Here is a 20,742-nt window from a genome sequence, read left to right as displayed (position 1 = left end):
GGCAGAGCCAGGGACTCCTCATTCCATCGTATCCTAGTTGCAGGCATGAGAAAGTTCTTCCTTTGGCCTCCTTATAGTTTCTACCCTTTGGTTTTAAATTGAACCTTGGGGCTGATACAGCCCTGTTCCTGTTTCTGTGTAGCAGCCCCGAAATGAGTTCAAGGTTAGTTGTGGGCCTCTGCCTGCCCCTCAGGCCTTCTGTTCCCTTTCAGGCAGTGGCTGCAGTCGTGTTAGCCCTGTCTCTCAGGACATGCTGGGATTGTCAGGATAGCGACATTTGCTGGCATTGCCTGGTGCTCTGCAGTCTGCGCTCTGTGAGGGTGCTCAGCTGTCCTTGTATCTTCTCCAGCAAGGTCACCTGCCACAGCTCTAAAAATGAGAACCATCAAGACCCACCTCTGGTCTCTCTCTCTCTCTCTCTCAGTGTGACTCCCAGGTGCTTGTGGGATAAATCCAGACTCCTCAGTCTAGGCTGCAGCTTCTCCGTACTAGTGCTCTGCTCTAGGCTGACTCCCCATGGTTTCTCTCTGAAATTCACGCCTGCATTCCTACCATCTTCCCTTCACAGGTGCAGTTTTCCTCCTCTGCCCTTACAACTCATGAAGGGCCAAGTCACATCCCAACTTTTTTTTCCCCCCCAAACCTGTCTCTTCTTAAAAATTGAAAATCTACAAAAGTTATACATGAACATGCTCTCGTTTTTTATCGGGGGTGCCCAAAAATGTATATAAGGGGACACTTTGGTCAATGTTGCTCAAGCAGTAGTTCACCGTAATCAGAAGTGTCTGGACGCTGATGGTAACCACTTTGAGCACCTCTTGTAATTGCAGAGGTCAAATGTGACTTGTATTCATCTTTTGTTGTTGGTATATATTGAGCATTACAATTTTAATATTTTTTTCCTTTCTTAAAATGTGTATACATTGTTTTGGCACTCTCTGTATATGAATGATATATATGAATTGTTTTGTTTGTTTGTTTCTTTGTTTTTTTGCCTTTTCCCAGTCCCCTTTCTGTCTCAGAGTTAGGAATTTGCTTTGTATTTTTCCGGGCCTTTTGCTATGTATTTACCTGTAAACAGTTTAGTTTTTGTGTGAGATTGTTTTTAGAAGACATTATGGCATCATGTTATACACATTATTCTTTGACTTGCTTTTTTTCACTTGACATTATAACTTGGAAGTTTTTCCCAAGCAAATACATATAGTTTTAACTTTAAAAAAAGTTATTGTCATTAAAAATTCAAACTCAAAAGTGTATGAAGTGGAAAGGAATAGTTCTCTAATTCCTTATATTTGTTTTGGAGATTATTGCTGTTAACACTTTCTTACACATATTCATAGATGATTTAAAATGTAATCCTCTACTATATAGTATATATATCATATGACATCTTGAACATTTTTCCTTATCTATGTACACAGATGCCTGTTCTTTTTAATGAGTGCATAGTGTTCTATTATATGAACATACTATAATTTATTTAACCATTTTCTTATCAGTAAACTTGTTTGATCTTTTCTGTTTGAAGATCTCTGACCCTTCTAGCTCACAGGAAGTCACTCTTCCTTTGTTATAAATTTAAGTTTTTCAACACAATAGGCATTAACTGAGTGCCTCCTGTCTTCCTGGAATTTGCAGGGTGCTCGGCTCCCCGAAGTGCTTAATCTATAGCCCCTTCCTCCACTTTGAGTTATCCCAGTCTCACAGGAAGACAACTCCTAAAGACCTTAGAATGTGCCATGAGCTGGGATGGATAGAGATGCTTTAGCACATAGATTATTCTACTCAAGGAAGGTAAAGAAGGGGAAATTAGAATTGAACTGAAAAGCATGAGTGAGAAATTTCCTGGGGGGCAAGGAAGAGAAGGTCATTCTTGCAAAGGAAGGAACAAGAACAAAATGGGTCAGCAGGAAAGAGCATGTGATGTCCAAAGAATGGCCAGGAGCCCAGTGTGATAGCAGCGTGTGTGCTGGGGCGTGAACCGACTCATCGTACTCTTTGCTCGGCAATTGATCATAGGAAACGTTCAACAAGTGAACAGAAGGACTGGTGCTCTCTGCCTGGCTGGACTCCAGATGCTCTGGGGGTTGTTCTCGCTGTGCCCTGCAAGGCACTGCCGTTGCCTCCGGGGCAAAGGGCTCTCTCTTGAATTGGTCTGACTTAAAAAAGAAATCTTTCATTCATGTTGCACTCTTAACCATGTCATGTCCTCTCTTTGCAGAGTTTAATCACTCAAGAAATAGAACAGGATTCAGCCATGGCCCCAAGGAAGAGAGGTGGACGGGGGATTTCATTCATCTTTTGCTGTTTCCGAAATAATGATCACCCAGAAATCACATATCGGCTGCGGAATGATAGCAACTTTGCCCTTCAGACCATGGAGCCATCGTTACCCATGCCCCCTGGGGAGGAGCTGGACGTCATGTTTAGTGAACTTGTGGTAAGTCCCAGACTTCCATCCTGACGGTGGCTGGGAGGCAGGAGGGAGAAGAAAGGATGCGGGCGGGTTGGTGAGCCATGGGCTTGCCCTGCTTCCGTGAAATGGCCCACCTATGCCCCTATGTCTGCAGCCCCACTGTCAGTCCTGAGCCTGTGGAGAAACACGGCAAGGAGGAGGTAGCGTTGCTACATCAAAGGGCTTTGCTGGTGTTTAACGCTGGTGTGATACCCTGTTCTGGGTATTACAGGTCTTCAAGTACGTGGCAGTGCTGCATCCGAAGTTACCCTTTCTGGTTCCTCCCACCCCAACCTGAGTCTGCACTGTGTGCATAAATAGCTCCCTCATCTGCCTCATACCTCCTGGGAGTCCCCCGTGCTCCTGCCACCCCCACTCCGTGTATAGTATTAATGTCTTTTTAAAAATTAGTCACACTACCCGTCCTGTCCTTGATCCTGCCTGTCCTTGATCCTTTGATGAGAGACATTATTGCTTAAATACCGTATAATTATTTAGCCTAATGATAGGATTGCAATAATAACTGTTGTGGGAAACTTTTTATAGATACTATCATATTTTAGAATTCACTATACTGAAGTGAGAGATGTATCTGGTATAGATAGAACCCATTGATCAGGAGACGTCAGGGCTCTCTTCAGCGTAGCTTTCAAGCGTCTCTGAAGCGGTGTTTCTTTCCATTCTGTGTTTCAGAGGATATTATAGTTTAAAGGGCACTGGCATGGAGATTAGGAAGACCTTGGTTCAAATTACCTCTCTGACTTGGTTATCTGGATAAGAATAGGAAAAGCATGACTTTTTCAAGCCCATGTTCTGGAATGTGGAGGAAAAAATAATGCTTCCTCCTAATTTGATGTAATGATTAAAGGAGAACGATACATAGTGTAATGATGCACTGCCTGGCTCTTATTAAGTGCTCAATAAATGTTACGTGAGGACTCTATCCCCCCGATCACCACTGGCATTTTGTAATAGAGTTAGTTCCAATCAGACCATTTATGTTGTTCAACAGATCCTAGAGAGTGCTATTGTTTTTCATGACTCTTAGCTCCAGAAAATAATGTAAGTTGTGTCACTGCCCTTCGGTGTAATAACGGAACTGATCGTGTCACCCCAGCTCTTGTAATTCTAGACCAGAATTCACCCATAAGCCTTTCTTACATGATGAGCCAATATGAGAGAGTACTGTGAAGCTGATGTTTAAGTTCTGGGCTCCTCGGTAGAATAACGGGCCTATTATCAACCAGAACTAGTTGGGGAAATGAAGAGATGGTAGCATGTTTATGATGTCGAATATTTTCAGTGTTTCAGGAATCTACCCTTTCCCATCTTCACTGCATACAGAAAGAACCCTGTTCTAGGTGTTAAGGAGGAGGTTTGAAATAGAAAACTTGAACCCGCTCCTAAAGAGCTAACAGTTTCAGTAGCAAATGGGGACCAATAAAGGCATAATGCCACTAGAAGAAGAAGCACAACCCACCTCTGGGTGGATTGTGCGTAAATGTGTTGTGGGCTGTAGGACGTGACGATGAGGAAGGTGGTCAGGGAAGACTTCCTGGAGGAGGTGAGTTGTGAGGAGTGATTGAAGGGGAGAAGGGAAGTGGACGGGATCAATGTTAATGACTGTCATAGTCATCTAATCTAGTTTTTCTTGTGGTAGCAAAACTTCAGTGGTTACAACAGCAGATGTAACCAACGTGGGTCAGCTCCTCTCCATCTTCTATCCAAGACCCAACCCTGATGGATGAGGAAAGAGAGACATGGTGAACTCCTAGCAGGCTCTAGCTTAGGCTTGGGAATGACACATGTCACTTCTGCCCGCATTTCTTTGGCCAAAGCAAATCACATGGCCACTGCTGAGTTCACAGGGCAGGGAGGTATCATCGTTCTGTAGAGAGTCACTGTAAGGCACCCTAAGGCACACAGCTAAGCCTAAGGTCATTGGTGGGGGTGGAGGACGCCTAATTTGCTCACAGGGAGGGGCAGTGAATCATCTGCCATGATGGCTTCCAAGAAGGGCAATAATGATGTATCAACAGGCTTGGTTTTATTTCCCTCTTAAAGCATTTTAAAACCAAAAGTCACCCGAAGCAGACAGATGTTGCTGGGAGATGAAGACCTCTTTGGTGGCTGTGGAGCTGGGGTGCAGAGCCAGAACCCTCAAAGCATACACATCCACTGTCCTGTCAGTCGTTTTCTATCATCCTCCCCAGTTGAGACCTAAGCCAAAGCCCGTGTGGTGGCAGCTCCATGTGCATCTTGAAGACAGCTCATTGTTCTGTATTCATAAGGGAGAAAATTCTACTTTCTGCCTTCTTGATGTCTTTATTCTGTGTGAAAATTGCCTACAGCTGTTACTGAACAAGCCAATGCCAAACCAGAACTTTAAGCTGAACCATTGGAAAACAAATTATCTTGAGGTTTGCATCTGTCCTGGTGAGTGAGGATGGATTTTTGTCTGCTTCTGACTTCAGGGCTTAGACCACAAATCTCTCCAACTGCCAGCAGTGTCCTGGGGCAAGGGAAGTGGACTTGGAGCCACTGGAAACCTCTGCCCTGGTTTCTCATGAGTAGTCACAGAAGCAGTTCCACCTCTGCCCATGCACGGGAGAGGGAGGCCACGTGGCAGGCAGAGGCCATGGCCTCTGGAGTGAGACCGCTCTGCCACCTGGGTTAACTTCCTCTGTTTCCTGGTCTATAAAATAGGGATAATACCTTCTCTATCATAGGGTTGGTATGAAGATTAAAGCAGATAATTTCTTTTAAAAGGCGGGCACTTAGTAGGTGCTTTACACACACATCCTACTGCAGCGAGAGGGATAGGAGATCATACAAATATTTTCTGGGCACAGCACCCTAAGCAAATATCCCAGGCTTTTGCTTTCCTTGAAAGCTTATCTGCCTGCTGTGAATGAGCCAATGTACGTCCCAACTTGCAGGCCATTTTAGCTCTGTATCTGTTGGAAAGCATCTCATCAAAGCCGGTTGTTGTAAGCTAGTTTCCTTGGCCTTGTCTGATGAGTCACTCATTTGATGTTTTTAAAAGTGATACCAAATAGGTTGCTTTCAGAAGAGCTTACTGCAACCTTATCATCTCATAAATAAAGCAAGCCTCTATGGGAGGTCAGCTGTGTGAATCTTTAAAGAAGGTGGGCAGTGAGGAATACCTTGTTCTCTAGCAGATGCCCTGCCACAGGCAGTGGAATGAGAATCTTTCCAATTTCAGGAAGCAGTGGTTTCTGGAGGTCCCAGCCCCACACCCCGCCTATTTTATTTTTTTATAACAACTTTATTGAGATACAATTCACATACCATTTATTTCATCTAAAGTGTACAATTGAATGGCTTTTAGTATATTCACAGAACCGTGCAACCATCAGTACAATAAGTTTTATAGCATTTTCATCATCCCCAAAAGCAACTCCTTTACCCTTTCACCGTCACTTCCCATTTCTTCCCAAAGTTACCATCCTCTGGCAACAACCAGTCTAATCTCTGTTTCTGTGAATTTGCCTATTCTGAGCATTTCATAGAAGTGAAATCATATAATATGTGGTCCTATGTGGTCCTTTGTGGCTGGCTTCTTTCACTTAGCATACATGTTTTCTAGGTTCATCCATGTTGTAGCATGTGTCAGTACTTCATGCCTCTGATTGTCAAATAATATTCCATTATATGAACATACTACATTTTGTTTATTCATTTATTGTCGATGGATGTTTGGGTTGTTGCCAGTCTTTATTATGAATAATGCTGCTCTAAACATTCATATACAAGCTTTTACACAGAAACATGGATGTATACCTAAAAGTGGAATGTCTGGGTCATAATGGTAACACTGTGTTTAACTTTTGAGAGACTGCCAGACTTTTTTCCAAAGTGGAAAACAATGTATGAGGGTTCCAGTTTTTCCACATATTTGCCAACTCTTGCGAGTTTGTGTAACTCTGCTAACCATCTATTTTATGCCTTTGAGCATCAATCCATTTTTCCTGTATTGCCATCCCCGCCTTACCTCTTCACTTCTGCTTTCTCCTGTCTTAGCCACAAATCAAGAACATGACCAGTTTGAGACTCAGAACTCTTCCCATAAAATAAGATTCAGCTAAAGTCTTGTCTTTTCTACAGGCTTTTAAAGGTCTTAGATGATCCCCACCAACCTATTTGGAGTTCTAGGCCTGACAGCTCTATACACTGTCTTTGCTCAAGTGACTTTTTCATCTCAGTGTTAACAATAGAAGATTTCCTTGGGGATGAACAGAAAAGGGTGTCACTAATTGACAGACCAATTCTTTTGATGTGTGTTAAGTGCCTGCTCTGTGCCAGGCCCCGAGGTAACCGGTGAGCAAAACAGACGTGGCCCTTAACGACCGCGAGGGAAACAGGTAAGTAAGTCCGATGTGACCCGCTGTATAAAAGCGGCTGCTCAAGCAGCACATTTTGTTGGAGAGGAGCCTTTATTTATTCCTCTTTCTTCATGAGGAGGGAGCTCCAGGCACAGGCTCTGTCTCTGTCATCCTTAGCGTTCTTGCTGGGCAGGGGTAAGAGTCCCAGCTTCTCTTCCATCTCCTCTTTGGAACACACATAGCTCAGTCTCTTTCCCTGTTTCTATTTCACTGCAAATCAACCTTTCAGAAAACACATATGTATTCTGTGACCCTTCGTCCTATAAATTTCATAGGATTGAGCCCCCGTGTGGAGTTTGGCAGTGGTTCAGCTGTCCCTGTGACTGGTGGGTAAGTGTCTAATCCGGCATTGAAATCTCAGCAAGCCCACTTGTCTAAAGTTGAAAGTTGAGAGCTCCAACTCGGCTTTCATGAGTAAAAGGAAACATATTTTGATTTCCACTTGCTGATTCCTTAGCTTAGCTCTCAGATAATGCTAAACCTGCTGGGGAAGGATGGTGCTATTTAGTGACACCTACCCACAAGCCCCACAGGTATCTAACCTAGTGTGGAAGGATCTTGGAAGGCTTCCTTGAGGAAGTGACATTTACTGTAAGACATGAAAAACAACAAGGAGTTATCCAGGCAAAGAGGAGAGGAAAGAGTGTTACAGACAGTGAGAATAGCATGTACGTACGAACAAGGGCTGGGTGGTAAGAGAGAAAATGTGGAAGGCTCAAGGAACTGAAAGTTCAGTATAGATGGAGCATGAAATAGGCTGTTGGGAGCATTGGAGGTTCTGAGAGGCCTGGAAAAAGGGATGGGGATGGTTGTATTGTCAGTTAAATTACATCTCTCGGATTATTTAAACCAGAAGAAAGTACTTCTGATTTTTTGCAGGTTTTCTCAGTAATTAAGTATACCAAAGTATATTAAAATATTTTGCTGCCTGGTTATACTTACAAAAATAGTGATTGTTCTTTGCAGTTTCTGTGACGTTGCAGTTAAGTTTAGCAAAAGGTGTTATGTCTCCCTGGGTAGATTCTGAGTATGTTTTCCTTTGAGTCCAACTGTTGAGGTGAAATGCCTCCTTCTCCTCTGGCTACTTTAATTTCAAATAAAATTACGAGGAGCCCCCTTCCGCTTTTCTACCCCGTGTATAGACTCCTGCATACAGCAAGAGTTGATGGGCTAAGGGTTTCCTACAGAACATTTTACAGAATACTTGAATTGGTATCTCTCCTCAGGTTTCCTGAGCTCTCTTGCCTTGGGAAACATGCAAAATGTCCAACTGCTTTACCTGGGTGAGATTTTAGGTGAGAAACTAGGTTTTAAGATAAGTCTGGTTATTATTTTTAAAGTGTATTGTAGTATATTTCACTTCTTATAGCACACACATTGTTTGTGTACCTGGAATCAGTTTTGCAGAGTTATTAGAGGAAAGCTTTCATTTCTAATACAGTACATCACTGTGAATTTATAACGAATTGGATATAATATGCAGTGTGCACCCAAGTTTTCCTAAGCAGAAATGTTACCAATTCCATTTTAGGCTGTTTTCTGGTTAGTTTGCCTTTTTTTCAAACCCAGTGCTAAGCCTTGCATTTATTTGGTCAACGGGTCTAGTGCTGTGCCTTCCAGGAAATGTAAAATATTTTAAAGAAACTTACTTAGATCATTACTGATCATGAAATCACCTTTTATACTATTGAGGATTGTCAACGAAAAGTTAAAATCTCAGTGAGGAAGGTAGTGATGATGGATGCCGTAGAATGATGGGGAGATTTGTATCTTCGTAAGTACAATTACTCACTGTAGGTCAGTTTTATTAAGTACTGAGGACATTCTTAACATTGGTCACCAGCCTAGAATTTGTGAAATGAAGATAACAGGAATGAGTGAATTTGGTTAATGTATCAGTTAGATGAATTCACAGGCAAGGTAAGCTGTGCCAAATGAATTCCCTTGGGAATCTACATCCGTAATCTCTTCATTTTTCAATATATTCTGAAGTCACTTTGGTATGAAAGGAGCTACAGGAATCCAAGTTAGTCTTACGGATTTATCAGTGTACAAATTTTATTCTTTTCCTAACTAGCCATTGTGAATTGTTTACCCATCTTTTCAGGCTATGAACATAACTTTTTTATTATTATTGCTAAGGTTAATTTAAGCTCGCTTTAATAGTAACATTTTTCCATTATCACCAGAATTATTGGAAAGTTTCAACACTGTTTATCTCTTTATTTTTAAAACTTGCCTTTTACACTAAGACCATGACTAAGAATAGAAAGTTCCTTACAGAGCTGTTGAGTTCCCTGTCGTTAAGAAAGATGAAAAGATTGGGTAGCAGGTACTTTCATTGTAACCCGATTAAAGAAAAAACAAACTGGTTGTAAGGAGTCATAGTTTTAATCTATTGTTTCTTAATTAGAGTGTTAAGCATTGCTCAGTAATTAAGTAAAGGGAATCAGACTGCATAAAGACTTCAAAGATCTACCTAGGACAGTTCTCAAAGTATTCCGTCATTTGGAAGTCAAAAATCAGAGTCCACTGAAGGACTTAATGTTAAAATTATTCTATTTCCATGAGGTTAAAAATTCTTTTCATTTGACAAACCTATAAAAGTCAAAAGAGAAAAGTATGTTTAGTTAAAGGACATGAATAGTTGACAGAGAAGAAAAACAAATATCGAGTAGATCTTCCCTTGACACTGTCGCGTTTTGGGATAAATCAATTTGATGAGTTAAAAGAAAAATGTTTAGAACAGTATGAAAATACGCAGTACATCACAGGGAATAGGGAATGTATATATGAGCCTAAATGTGTTCAGTGCTAAAATCCCTGTCTCGTATGTAGTCAACTTAAAGATGATCCCAAATGCAGAACTTTATAAATGAATTATCAGCTGTGATACAGGGCGATGTTGATATAGGTGGTTTTGCTTGCTTGTATCTGTTGTGCTTTTCCATAGAACATGGCATTACTTGTAAGACTCAAAGTAAGGATGGCAGTATATCTTCATCCCAGCGGCTAGTATACATTTCTTTGTACAGGTTCAGGTCCTGTCTGCTTACCAACAGTAAGATGGTCACCATGGCTTCTTAAATTTCCTTCTTGTCCTCTGATTCACAAAACAAATCCAGTAAAGCTTAAGGTAAAACCACAAAACCATTTTATTCCTTCTAGTCCTAAATTATATTTTATCTCACCAAGATAATTCCAAATGTCCTTTTGCACAGGCTGTTAAATTTAGATTTGATTTCATGTTAGATATTTTGTTACCAATCAATGCATTTATTTCTGGGTGCTTCTTAATTTCGATTATGGGGATTGAAATGGGGGTGTGTGGAGAGATGGAGGAAAGAAACATGAAAACGTTTTTTTAAATACAAGTACTGTAAAACCATCTCTGAACTTAATAGTGTTGTTAAGAAAATGGTTGAGTCCCTTTGGCCTTGATGATTTTCATTACTATGAATCCTAAAGAGACTCTGAATGGTGTGTACCTACTTAGCTTTCGGCTACAGTTTAAAATCTGACTATTTAACTTAATCCTCAGGCTACTATGTACAAATTACACAAAGTCAACATATGGTATGGGCTTTCCAAGTCTCTCCATGTCCCCATATAAACCAGTATAGATGTTTAAAAACTGGGAGAATAATTTCATCTCCATAAGTAGTGTGGTTTAGATACGCTTTCAAGTGTAATTTTGAAAATGTATTTCAGTAATAAGTGGAAAACTCTGGTAGTTTCTACAAATAACTGCACAGGAGAATATATATTGATGCACTGAGACTTATCTAAACGCCATTTGCTTTTACAAAACATATGTCACATGGCCTGTGGGAGGTAAAAGCCCAATATGTGGATGGTACATTTTAGTCTGGCCAAAGATTTTTATTTCCTTTGCTTAGAATCCTGCCCACCTTCGATTCCCAGAATTCCTCTGGAATTTAAAACTGTTTCTTAATGTGTGTTATAGGAACTCAGTTCCAACTACATCTTTTAGTTAGGATTTTTCTGGCTCATGGATGAAGAACCATATATATGAGTATATTTGAAAACCAGATCTCTAAAAAAGCTGCATTTCCCCCCTCTTGTCCAATTTTAAACGAGTCCACTAGACACATCCTATAGTTGCCAGTTTTTTATTTCATTATGCAGTGTAATATGTAAGGACTGAACCAAACCAGGTGACCTGTCAAGATGGGCATTTCTTGGATGTAGAAGAAAAAGTCAGCAAGTCCTTTGCCATCTTCTAAACAACCAGACAGGTTGAGTTTATTCGCGTTATTCTCATTGTGTTAAATCCACTATGAATATGCATCCTTGTACCGGCAGAGAGTAGATTGGCCCGCACGCGTGGATCTGGCTTTTTCATCCTCAGGATTCTCAGGGCCTGGAGCCCTGCCTGGCCCAGAGGTAGGTGCTCGGTAAATGCTATGGCATGGCATTTAATGACTAAGTACTGAAGGGTAACATATGCCATGCTCAGGAAGTATAATATTTGAGTGAAGGCATGTATACGTGAGTGCATACATAATGAATGCGGAGTCTTTCATCAGCTGGCTTTGTATTTTGAATTATTCTCGAAGCAGTAGTGGTAGATTTGAGCTGATGCCTGCCCCCCACCCATCACCTATTGTCGTTTTCTTTTTTCATCTTCATTTGGAGGTCAGTTACTATGGGACCATCAAAGTGGCTGCCATGAAGGGTAGCAGATTAAAAGGATAAGGGTGATAATGTTTAACAAATACTTTCTGTCCTTAACAGTCTCTCTACCATTATTACTTGGTAATAATTAAACCAGAGTCAAACAAACTCAGCAGCCGAGTGAAAATTCACCTTCTCCAGAGTAAACCTCAAAAGATACAGAAATGTGAGATTGGGAATATACAGTCTACTTTTTAGTGAAAAAAAGACAAAATACAAAATTGTACCTATAGTTTTGTCCCAACCCTGAAAAAAAACCCAAAAAACAAACAAACAATAGGTAACACAACAATTTATATAGATAACTGAATGAGAGACTGAAAGAAATTGTTGTTTATATATCAAAAGATTAGAACCTTGAATATTGTTAAACACCTACAAATTAATAAGAAAATCACAAACAATGCAATAAAAATGAATGTACATATAGGTAGGGAATTCCCATTAAGAGGAATATAAGTAGATACAATGTGGGAAGAAACTTATTGTGCTAGATATCTTTTGACCCAGTTAAAACTTAGAAGTGTATTAAAAGGAAACTTAAAGTGTCACCTGAGCTGCCAAACAAGTCTCGGAAGGGAATACTGACCAGCTGTGGGAAGGGCTGGCAAGAACAGTGCTGGTGTCATTGAGGGAGGGGGACATGTGTAGAACTTAGCTTCACAGTTGCCCATGTGTGCCTTTCTCATCTGTCACATTATAACTGGTTCTGTGTCCCAGGAGACAAAGTCCCTCCATTCAATTAGGAAAACACTGCTTAGAAATTCTCTCAATTAAGCTTTGTCAACAGAAGCTGGAGTAGATTGTAGGTGTAAAAACTGGAAATTTGGGTGGTTGGATGGATATTGGGAGATGATTTTAACATATTTAGAACAGAGTTATTTGTTTTAGGTTACTGAAAAACTGCTGGTGATGGCAGACTAATTAAAAGTTAGTCACTCTAATGGACAACCAAGGTGGCACAGTACGTAAACGCTGTGTTTACCTTCTCTCACAACCACGTCAAAATTACCACTAATCTGCAAAACAACCATTACTGAGAATCGCCTAAAATTAAGCTGAACTGAAGCCTTTCAACTAAGGACTTGCAGAAGAAGCCACCTCCAGACTGGTAGGAAGGTCAGAGACGCGGAACGGGCCGGTCCCACATCCGCGTGTGATCTAAAGATCGGGAAGGCTGTTTCAGCCCACCCTCTAGAAGGGTGAGAGATCCCAGCCCCACTCCAGCCCAGTGTTCCAGTGCCAGGGAGAGAAGTCCCCATAATTTCTAGCTGTGAAAACCAGCGGAGATTGTGACTCAGTGAGACAGTGCGGCTGCACTCACAGGTGCTCCCCTTAAAGGGACTGGGTGCGGACTTACCCACCAGTGGAATCACTCGCTCTGAGCTCCAGCGCTGGGGCAGCAGCTGGAAAGGCGGCAGGGACAAATGGTGGGGAATTGAGTTGTCAGGCTTGGGACGGAGACTGGAGAGGTGGATTTCTCCTGGGTGGGGGAGCTGTTGGAGGCCATTGTTTCTTTGTTGAGCCCTCCCCCTTCCCGGCCGGAACACAGGCAGCCCCCATATCTGAGTCTCCACTGTTAGTTCGCCACACCCTGGCAATTTGAGACCTGGCCCCGCCCAACTTTGGGGCATACCAAGGCTGCTTTCAGTGGCTTTTTCATGCAGACCACTTGCCTTGGCTTAAGGTGCAGACTTTACTAGGGTCTCTCAAAGGTTCGCAGAACCCAAACAAACAGCATCTGGCCTGAGCATGTCCTGTGCCTCTGGCTGAGCAGCTCTAAGCTGGCACTAGTGGCAGCCAGTGGTTCTCAACTTGGCCTCTTAAGGCTCTTCCAAGCATAAGCACAGGTGGCAGCCATCTGTGGATTTCTTTCTGGCTTCCTCTGGATGGCCCCGGTGGGGCATGGGCTGTGGCTGAACTTGACCTGCAGTGGATCCCCTCCAAGGTGGTCCTGGGAATGGCACCCCCAGTGACCAGCTTCAAAACGAGCTGGAGCTGTAGGGTCAGCCCCTGCACAACAACTCTTCCACTGTAGTCAAGGCTAGTCCTCACAACCAGTGAGCCCAAGGGTCAGTCCCTCACATTGATGTGCAGTTATCAAACACGTCTCAACTACAAGAGGAGGGCACCCACAACCCACACAAGGGACACACCTGGAGCACGTGCCTCAGGTGACCAGAAAGATTGTGTCACTGAACCCCACAGCACACCTACTACATAAGGTCATTCTACTAAGACCAGAAGACATAGCAGCTCTACTACATAGAAACAAACACAGGGAGGCAGCCAAAATGGGGAGACAAAGAAACAAGTCCAAAACAAAAGAACACAACAAAGCTCCAGAAAAAGAACTAAGTGAAACGAAGATAAGCAATCTATCAGACACAGAGTTCCAAACACTGGTTATAAGAATGCTCATTGATCTCAGAGAGAACTTCAATGGAGAGATAGGAAGCATAAAAATGGAGATGGCAACCATGAAAAAGAACCAGTCAGAAATAAAGGTACAATAACAGAAATGAAGAATATATTACAGGGAATCAGTAGTAGATTAGATGAAGCAGAGGATCCAACCAGCAATGAAGAAGATAAGGTAGTGGAAAACACCCAACCAGAACAGCAAAAAGGAAAAACAATCCAAAAAACTGAGGAGAGTTTAAGGGGCCTCTGGGACAACATCAAGCACACCAACATTCGCATTTTAGGGGTACCAAAAGGAGAAGGGAGAAAGCAAGGAATTGAAAACCTATTTGAAGAAATGATGACAGAAAACTTCCCTAGCCTGGTGAAGGAAATGTCTATTCAAGCCCAGGAAGCACAGAGTCCCAAACAAGACGAACCCAAATGGGCTAGCTCCGAGACGAGACACATTATAATTAAAATGCCAAAGGTTAAATACAAAGAGAGAATCTTAAAAGCAGCAAGAGAAAAGCAGTTACCTACAAGGGAGCCCCCATAAGACTGTCAGCTGATTTCTCAACAGAAACTTTGCAGGCAAGAAGGGAGTGGCAGGAAATATCCCAAGTGATGAAAAGCAACAACGTACAACCAAGATTGCTCTACCCAGCAAGTCTGTCATTTAGAATTGAAGGACAGATAAGGAGCTTCCCAGACAAGAAAAAGCTGAAGTTCATCACCACCAAACCAGTATTACAAGGAATCCTAGAGGGACTTCTTTAAGATGGGAGGGGAGTTAAGGATGGATGAAAGGGAAAGGGATTAAGAAGAACAAATTGGGTGTTATACAGTAGTCATGGGGATGTAGGGTACAGCATAAGGAATATAGTCAATAATATTGTAATAACTAGGTATGGTGCCAGATAGGTACTAGATCTATCAGGGTGATAGATGGGAGTGGGGTTAGGGGCAGGGTGAAAAAAGTGAAGGCATTAAGAAACATAAATTAAGAAATATTAATACAGTATGGGGAATATAATCAACCATGTTGTAAGATGCCAGATGGGCACTGGACTTATCAGAGGGATTACATCATAGACTGTGTAGATACCTGACCAATGCACTATGCACCTGAAGAGCTGAAGTAGAATAATATTGAATGTCAACTGTAACTAAATATATAGGTATATATAGTCACGGGATGTAGAGTACAACATAGGGAAGATAGTCGATGGTATTGTAACAGCTGTATAAGATGTCAGAGGGGTAGTAGCTTGAGGGGGGTGGGTTATCACTTTATGAGGGTTTTAAATGTCTAACTATTATGTTGCTTTGTACACATGAAACTAATAAAAATGGACCCATTATGTGTAAAAAAAAAAAAAAGAGTTAGTCACTCTAATGAGTTTCTAGTTGAACTAACACAAAGAAGCTAAATAAGGCTACAGGGTTAGCAGCAGACTTTGTCTGGCAAACAGGATATAGTTTGCATTGCCTACTATTAAAGGGAGGAAGGAATATGGTATAAAACACTCAACCATTGGTAGTACGAAACTAAAAATTATTTCTATTAGTCAGCCTTCACTGTGGGATTTCTCACTTCTTATTTTCATGAAGGAAGACACGTCTATCAGACTCAGGACATTATTGTGTAGGTGCTGGTGAGTCATGTTGTGGTTTGTCTGTCATGACTAAGAACGTTGGCGGAAACCTTCAAGGTTTGTTGTCTGTGTGTACACATCCCTGTAGAAATTTAAAACTCTGTTCTTTTCCATTTATGTCTTTCCTGACTGGTTAGGAGCAGGTAATAATTCACTGAATGCCCTTCTATTTAAACTGACAAAAATCATACCGAACTTTCAGATTGCAAACTACAACTATGAAAATAAAATACTGTTCTCTGGGCCATTGTGGTTAAATTTTCAGGGCTGTGTTGTCAATTCATGACTCCTGAATGTGATGGTCATTTGCTGTGGTAGGGATGGATGTGCACAAATGTAATGAATTGATGCCTAATAGTACATTTTCTCCTTACATTTCCCATGATGGTGTTCTAATCGCCATCTAACTTAAGGTCTGGTCTCTTGCCCTTCCAAAGGTTTAACATATTTCTGGTAGTGTTGAGCTGCGGGATGGGAGGAGAGGGGTAAATCCAAAGAAGGCCCTTCTAATGTTGGTGTATGTGAGGTGACATACACAGTTGCTTCCGCTGAGCAGGTGGGAAACCTCTGGTGGGTGGGGTTAGGATAGGTGAATTGAGCCTATTTGCTGTGGGTAAATACCTAGTGTATTTAATTTAAAGGAGAAAAGTTAACGTTGCCTGAGTAGAAATTCTTTGAGCTCTGTACATTGAGTCAGATGGACAGTTACTTTGTCAAGGACTATTGAAAAGTAAAAACAAAAACAAACAAAACCTTAAAAACCAAAAACAACCCACAAAAAAACAAAACACCAAACAACTAAAAACACAAACACCACAATGCAATACGTTGATTGTCAGAGTGACCCCAAGAGCTTGTCTTAGCTTCTCCCTCTCCTTATTTTTCTTATTCTCCATTCCTGCAGCATTAATCACATGTCCTCCCTCCTTCCTGTAAATATACATCGGTATGTATGTAAAGAGCTTAACTCGTTAGAAATCCTGAATTCCTTTGTTAGAGATTTCTCCTGTTAGCTGGAAACTTACTTGTTGGCTCACTGAAATCTATTGATTTGGTAGATTTTCAAAGAATGAATGCTTTCAGTATTGCTTTGAAGATTTTATAAATAATCCTGTATTTCCATTTAGCTCACATCTTTGTAAAGAACTTTTTCGACTCATTCAAGACCATTATTGTATATTATTTCTAAATTCCTTCCCTTGCTTTATCTAGCAAATCAATCCATTTCCTTAGATTTATTCGTATGTGCCAATTGTTTTCTGATTTATATAGATTTCTCTATAGAGCTGTCTGCTTACTCTAGAGCATAGGCCTGGTGAGATTTCTTTGCACAGAATCTTTAGAAATGGGGCTTAATAATATGCTTTGTTAGGGATGAAGCCTAGAACTTTAGTTCCTAAAGCTGGGCTTCCCTCACCTGTCCTTTCATATAATATAATATAAGACCAGGTCTTATATTAATTTTTGCTCTAAAAGATGCAATAGAGCTGATTGTCCGGCTAGGTCTTATTTTTAGGGAAACACGGTGTGTGTGTGCGTGTGTGTGTGTGTGTGTGTGTGTGTCTTCAAGATATAAATAATTTTATAAAGATATAAAAATATAATTAATATCTTCTTCAAGAAGAAAAACCTATAGGGTTTTGTTTGTTGGTTGGTTTTTAAGAAACTTCAGCTTTCTGTGGAGAGGGATGATGCTGGGTGCAAATGTCTCTCCTTTCATCACTCGCTAAGTCATTTCCCTTTAATTCACTTTTAAAATTCTGTCCAATATAGAATAATATGAAAAAGAAATTCCATGGCCAATGAATGAAGCTAGGCCATCCAAGACTAAGGTTAGTGTAGTGGCAGGAGCTAAATTTGTTCTGTTTAACTTTACATTAATTGCCAGTCCCCAAAACAATATCTGACATAGCCTGACTGGAGAAAAAAAATATCTGACTGGAGAAAAAAAAAAGTAAGGAGATCTAGAAGCAACCAGATGCTTCCTGGGTTCCTAGGCTTGGGCTAATTAGTTTGTTAATTAGTGGAAAACTGGTCTATTAACTCAGAGGAGCCAGCACACTTTTGTAGTACCACCAGTAGCAGAAAAAACACCGAAAGGGTTCTTAAGGACTTAGTGTTAATATTAACATATCACCTAATTTAATATTAAGAATCTATGTAATTTTCAAGGACAGGATAGAATATTTCATGGCCGTGATCTTTGGTTTCAAACAACAGTTGTGTCTAAAGGAGTCCACAATTTTCCTTTCCCTCCTCGCCTTACATTGGTTTCCAATCAATTTCTTTTCTAAATCGACTCCTTGGTTTATCTAATGTTCAACCAGAATTTTATTATTTTCTTACTATGTACACAAGGCTATATTTTCCCTACTCTGACCCCAGGGCTCCAACAACTAGGCTTGATTTTTTTTTTTTACAGCAACTTTATTGAGATACAATTTACATACCCTAGAATTTACCTATTGTATGTGTACAATTCACTGTATTTTAGTGAACTTACATAGTTGTGCAGCCATTGCCACAATCCAGTTTTAGAACATTTCCATCACCCCATCTCCTCTTGTGCCAATTTGCAGCCAACCCCTCTTCCTGCCCCAGGCAACCATCTGCTTTCTGCCTCTATAGATTTACTTTTTCTAAAAACTTCGTGTAAAGAGATACTATCTGAGATATAGTGATCTCAATTGCTTTGTTTTCCACAACTACCTTTTTCCGTAGTATCCAAATGAAAAGTCTCCTGTAGTACTACTTTGAAGTAATTTCAGAACTAAAGAAACTGTGTCTCGATGATTTTCAAATCAGTTTGTATTCCATTCTTTTTCCTCCTTCCGACAACTGTGCTTTTATTCCCCTCCTTGTTCAGCAGTGTATCTAATGAGGGCAGGTAGCTGGGAAAGAGAAAAGGGAAAAGCAGTCCAGCTACTTTGTAACTAAAGACTCCAGGAGTGGAGTCTATGAGAAGGAGTATAGATTCAAACATAGAAGATCAAACTAAAAGTAGACAGATTTCGTAAGAAACCATACAATGCTTTTTTGACCTGCAAGTTGGAAAGATTTCCAAGAGTAGGCAAAAAGCATTGGCTCTAAAAGAAAAAAATATTAATAAATTATAGACTTTATCAAAATAAAAAAAAATTAGTGATCAAAATAGATTGTTAATTGAATGAAAAGGCAAGTCACAGGCTAGACGAAATAGTCTCAATATATACCTGTGACAAAAAATATGTTTCCAGAATATGTAAAGAACTTCTTTAACTCAATAATAAAAGCAGCAATTCAATAAAAAATGGGCAAAAGATTTGATAAGATACTTCATGAAAGAACAAGTATGAATAGCCAGTTAATACATCAAAAGGTATATTTAGCATCAGTCGTCATCAGGAAAATGTAAAATAAAGGACATGTAAAATACATTGAGCTACCACTTCACATAAACTAGAACAGCTAAAATTAAGAAGACAGCATCAAATGTTGGTGAGCATGTGGAGTAACTGGAACTGCTTTATGCTGCTGATGGGAGAGTGAAATAGTACAAGTGGTTTCTAAGGGGTACAGTGCTACAAACACGTGAGTGTATACCTTTGCCAAACCCCAAATTGTGTATTTAAGATCTGTACATGTCATTGTATGCACATTTTCCCACACAAAAAGAAAAACAGAATGGGTTTTCATCTTTGAAATGCATTGATCACCACTATATCCTACAATAGTCCTCTCCTTCTCTCCCTCCCAGTTTGCCCACCTTCCCTCACCTTACTTTCTTTCTTTTTGGCAATCCAGCTGTGTTAGATATTATTGGGGGGACTGGCAATTAATGCAAAAACAGATAGAGCAAATTTAGTTCTTGCCCTCTGGGAACAAGACTAGAAGGGGAGTCAGATATGCCAATGACAACTGTAGTGATGTGATAAATGCCGTAAGGGTAGGCGAGCGCACACAGGCTGCCCACCCCGGGAAAGCCAGGCTACCTGAAGGGAATAACCGATGCCCTGTAAGAGATTGATCCTTAGACATGGTGGGAAGGGCTCTCTGAGCAAAGGGAACAACAGCATGTGCAAGAGTTTCAGAAGTGCTGAGATGTGGCTGCCGTCGGAGGAGGCACAGGAGAGGTGGGGCAAGGCTGCAAAGGCCATATCATGAGGGGCCTCTACTGACCAGCTGAGGAATTTGGACTTTATCCAGAAAAGAAAGGGAACCTTAGAAGCCGCTATCATCTTGTCTTCCTAACTAGATTCTAAATTCTGTGAAATTGGGGTCTGTTATTCATCTTTGTATTCTTTGTAATCTCTGGCCATGGCCCTGGAGTGGTAGGACAGCGAGTAAGTGTTGATTGATCTCTAAGGCTGTGATAATCTCTTAGAGTCTTGCATGCCTGATTCAGCCACATTATTACGACAGAATGAGTCAGAGCAGAGACAGTTTTGGAATGTTGGTGTGGGGGATCTTATTACACTCTGGGCATTGTGCCTAGGCACACCCAGTTATTATCTAATTTAATCAACGTCACTCTCCTTGCTCAGAGTCTTCCAGTGACCTCTGATTGCTCTTAGGTCAAAGCTCCTAGTGGCCTTCAAGCCACTGTCCACAGTGTTTATTTTACCTATTTAATTCCTGTTCATCTCTCAGACCTCACTTCACTTCCCTGGGACAACCTTCACTGCCCCACCTTTCCGCACAACAAGTGAGCTCTCAAAACTCAGCTTGCTGTGTGGTCATCATGTGATTATTGATTTCCCTTCTGCCGGACCCAAGAATGTGAGTTCCGCGATACCTTTTTGTCCTCTATACCTAGCACAATGCCTGGCATTTAGTAGTCACTCAAAAAACTTTTTTTTTTGCATGAATGAATCCTTGAGAAAACTATCAGATATATATTATCCTTCAGATTTTTCAGGTGAAGAAATTGAAGTTCAGAGGTTCAGTCACTTGTTCATGTTTGCATAACCCATAAGAGCCAGACCTGAAACTCAGGGATGTCTGACAACAAAATCCTCTTCTTTCTACTAACAGAGACTCAGTAGGCTGTGAGTGCAGCATATGGATGTATTTTCATATTTGCATCGGTGTCGTGATTCTACCTACCCATTGAATGATCAATGGAATGAACAGTCCAGTG

The 20,742-nt window shown here is 41.0% G+C and overlaps 1 protein-coding gene across 6 annotated transcripts in view; it reads left to right on the top strand.

Moving 5' to 3' along the window:
• The window catches only part of DAAM1 (dishevelled associated activator of morphogenesis 1), a 159,068-nt gene that overhangs the window by 58,509 nt on the left and 79,817 nt on the right, over window positions 1-20,742 (top strand). For 5 of the 6 annotated variants that reach the window (XM_033108759.1, XM_033108757.1, XM_033108755.1 and 2 more), the window contains one exon: window positions 2,225-2,443. In XM_033108759.1, the coding sequence (XP_032964650.1) occupies window positions 2,261-2,443 (183 nt within the window). In that variant the 5' untranslated portion in view covers window positions 2,225-2,260. Of the gene's footprint in view, window positions 1-548; window positions 569-2,224; window positions 2,444-20,742 lie in introns of those variants that run through there. The other variant, XM_033108758.1, reaches the window with a different exon arrangement.

The sequence above is a fragment of the Rhinolophus ferrumequinum genome, chromosome 6, assembly GCF_004115265.2.
Source record: "Rhinolophus ferrumequinum isolate MPI-CBG mRhiFer1 chromosome 6, mRhiFer1_v1.p, whole genome shotgun sequence".
Taxonomy (NCBI): Eukaryota; Metazoa; Chordata; class Mammalia; order Chiroptera; family Rhinolophidae; genus Rhinolophus; species Rhinolophus ferrumequinum.
The sequence above is the reverse complement of the archived record's forward strand: the minus strand, read 5'-3'. Positions and strand labels throughout refer to the sequence as shown.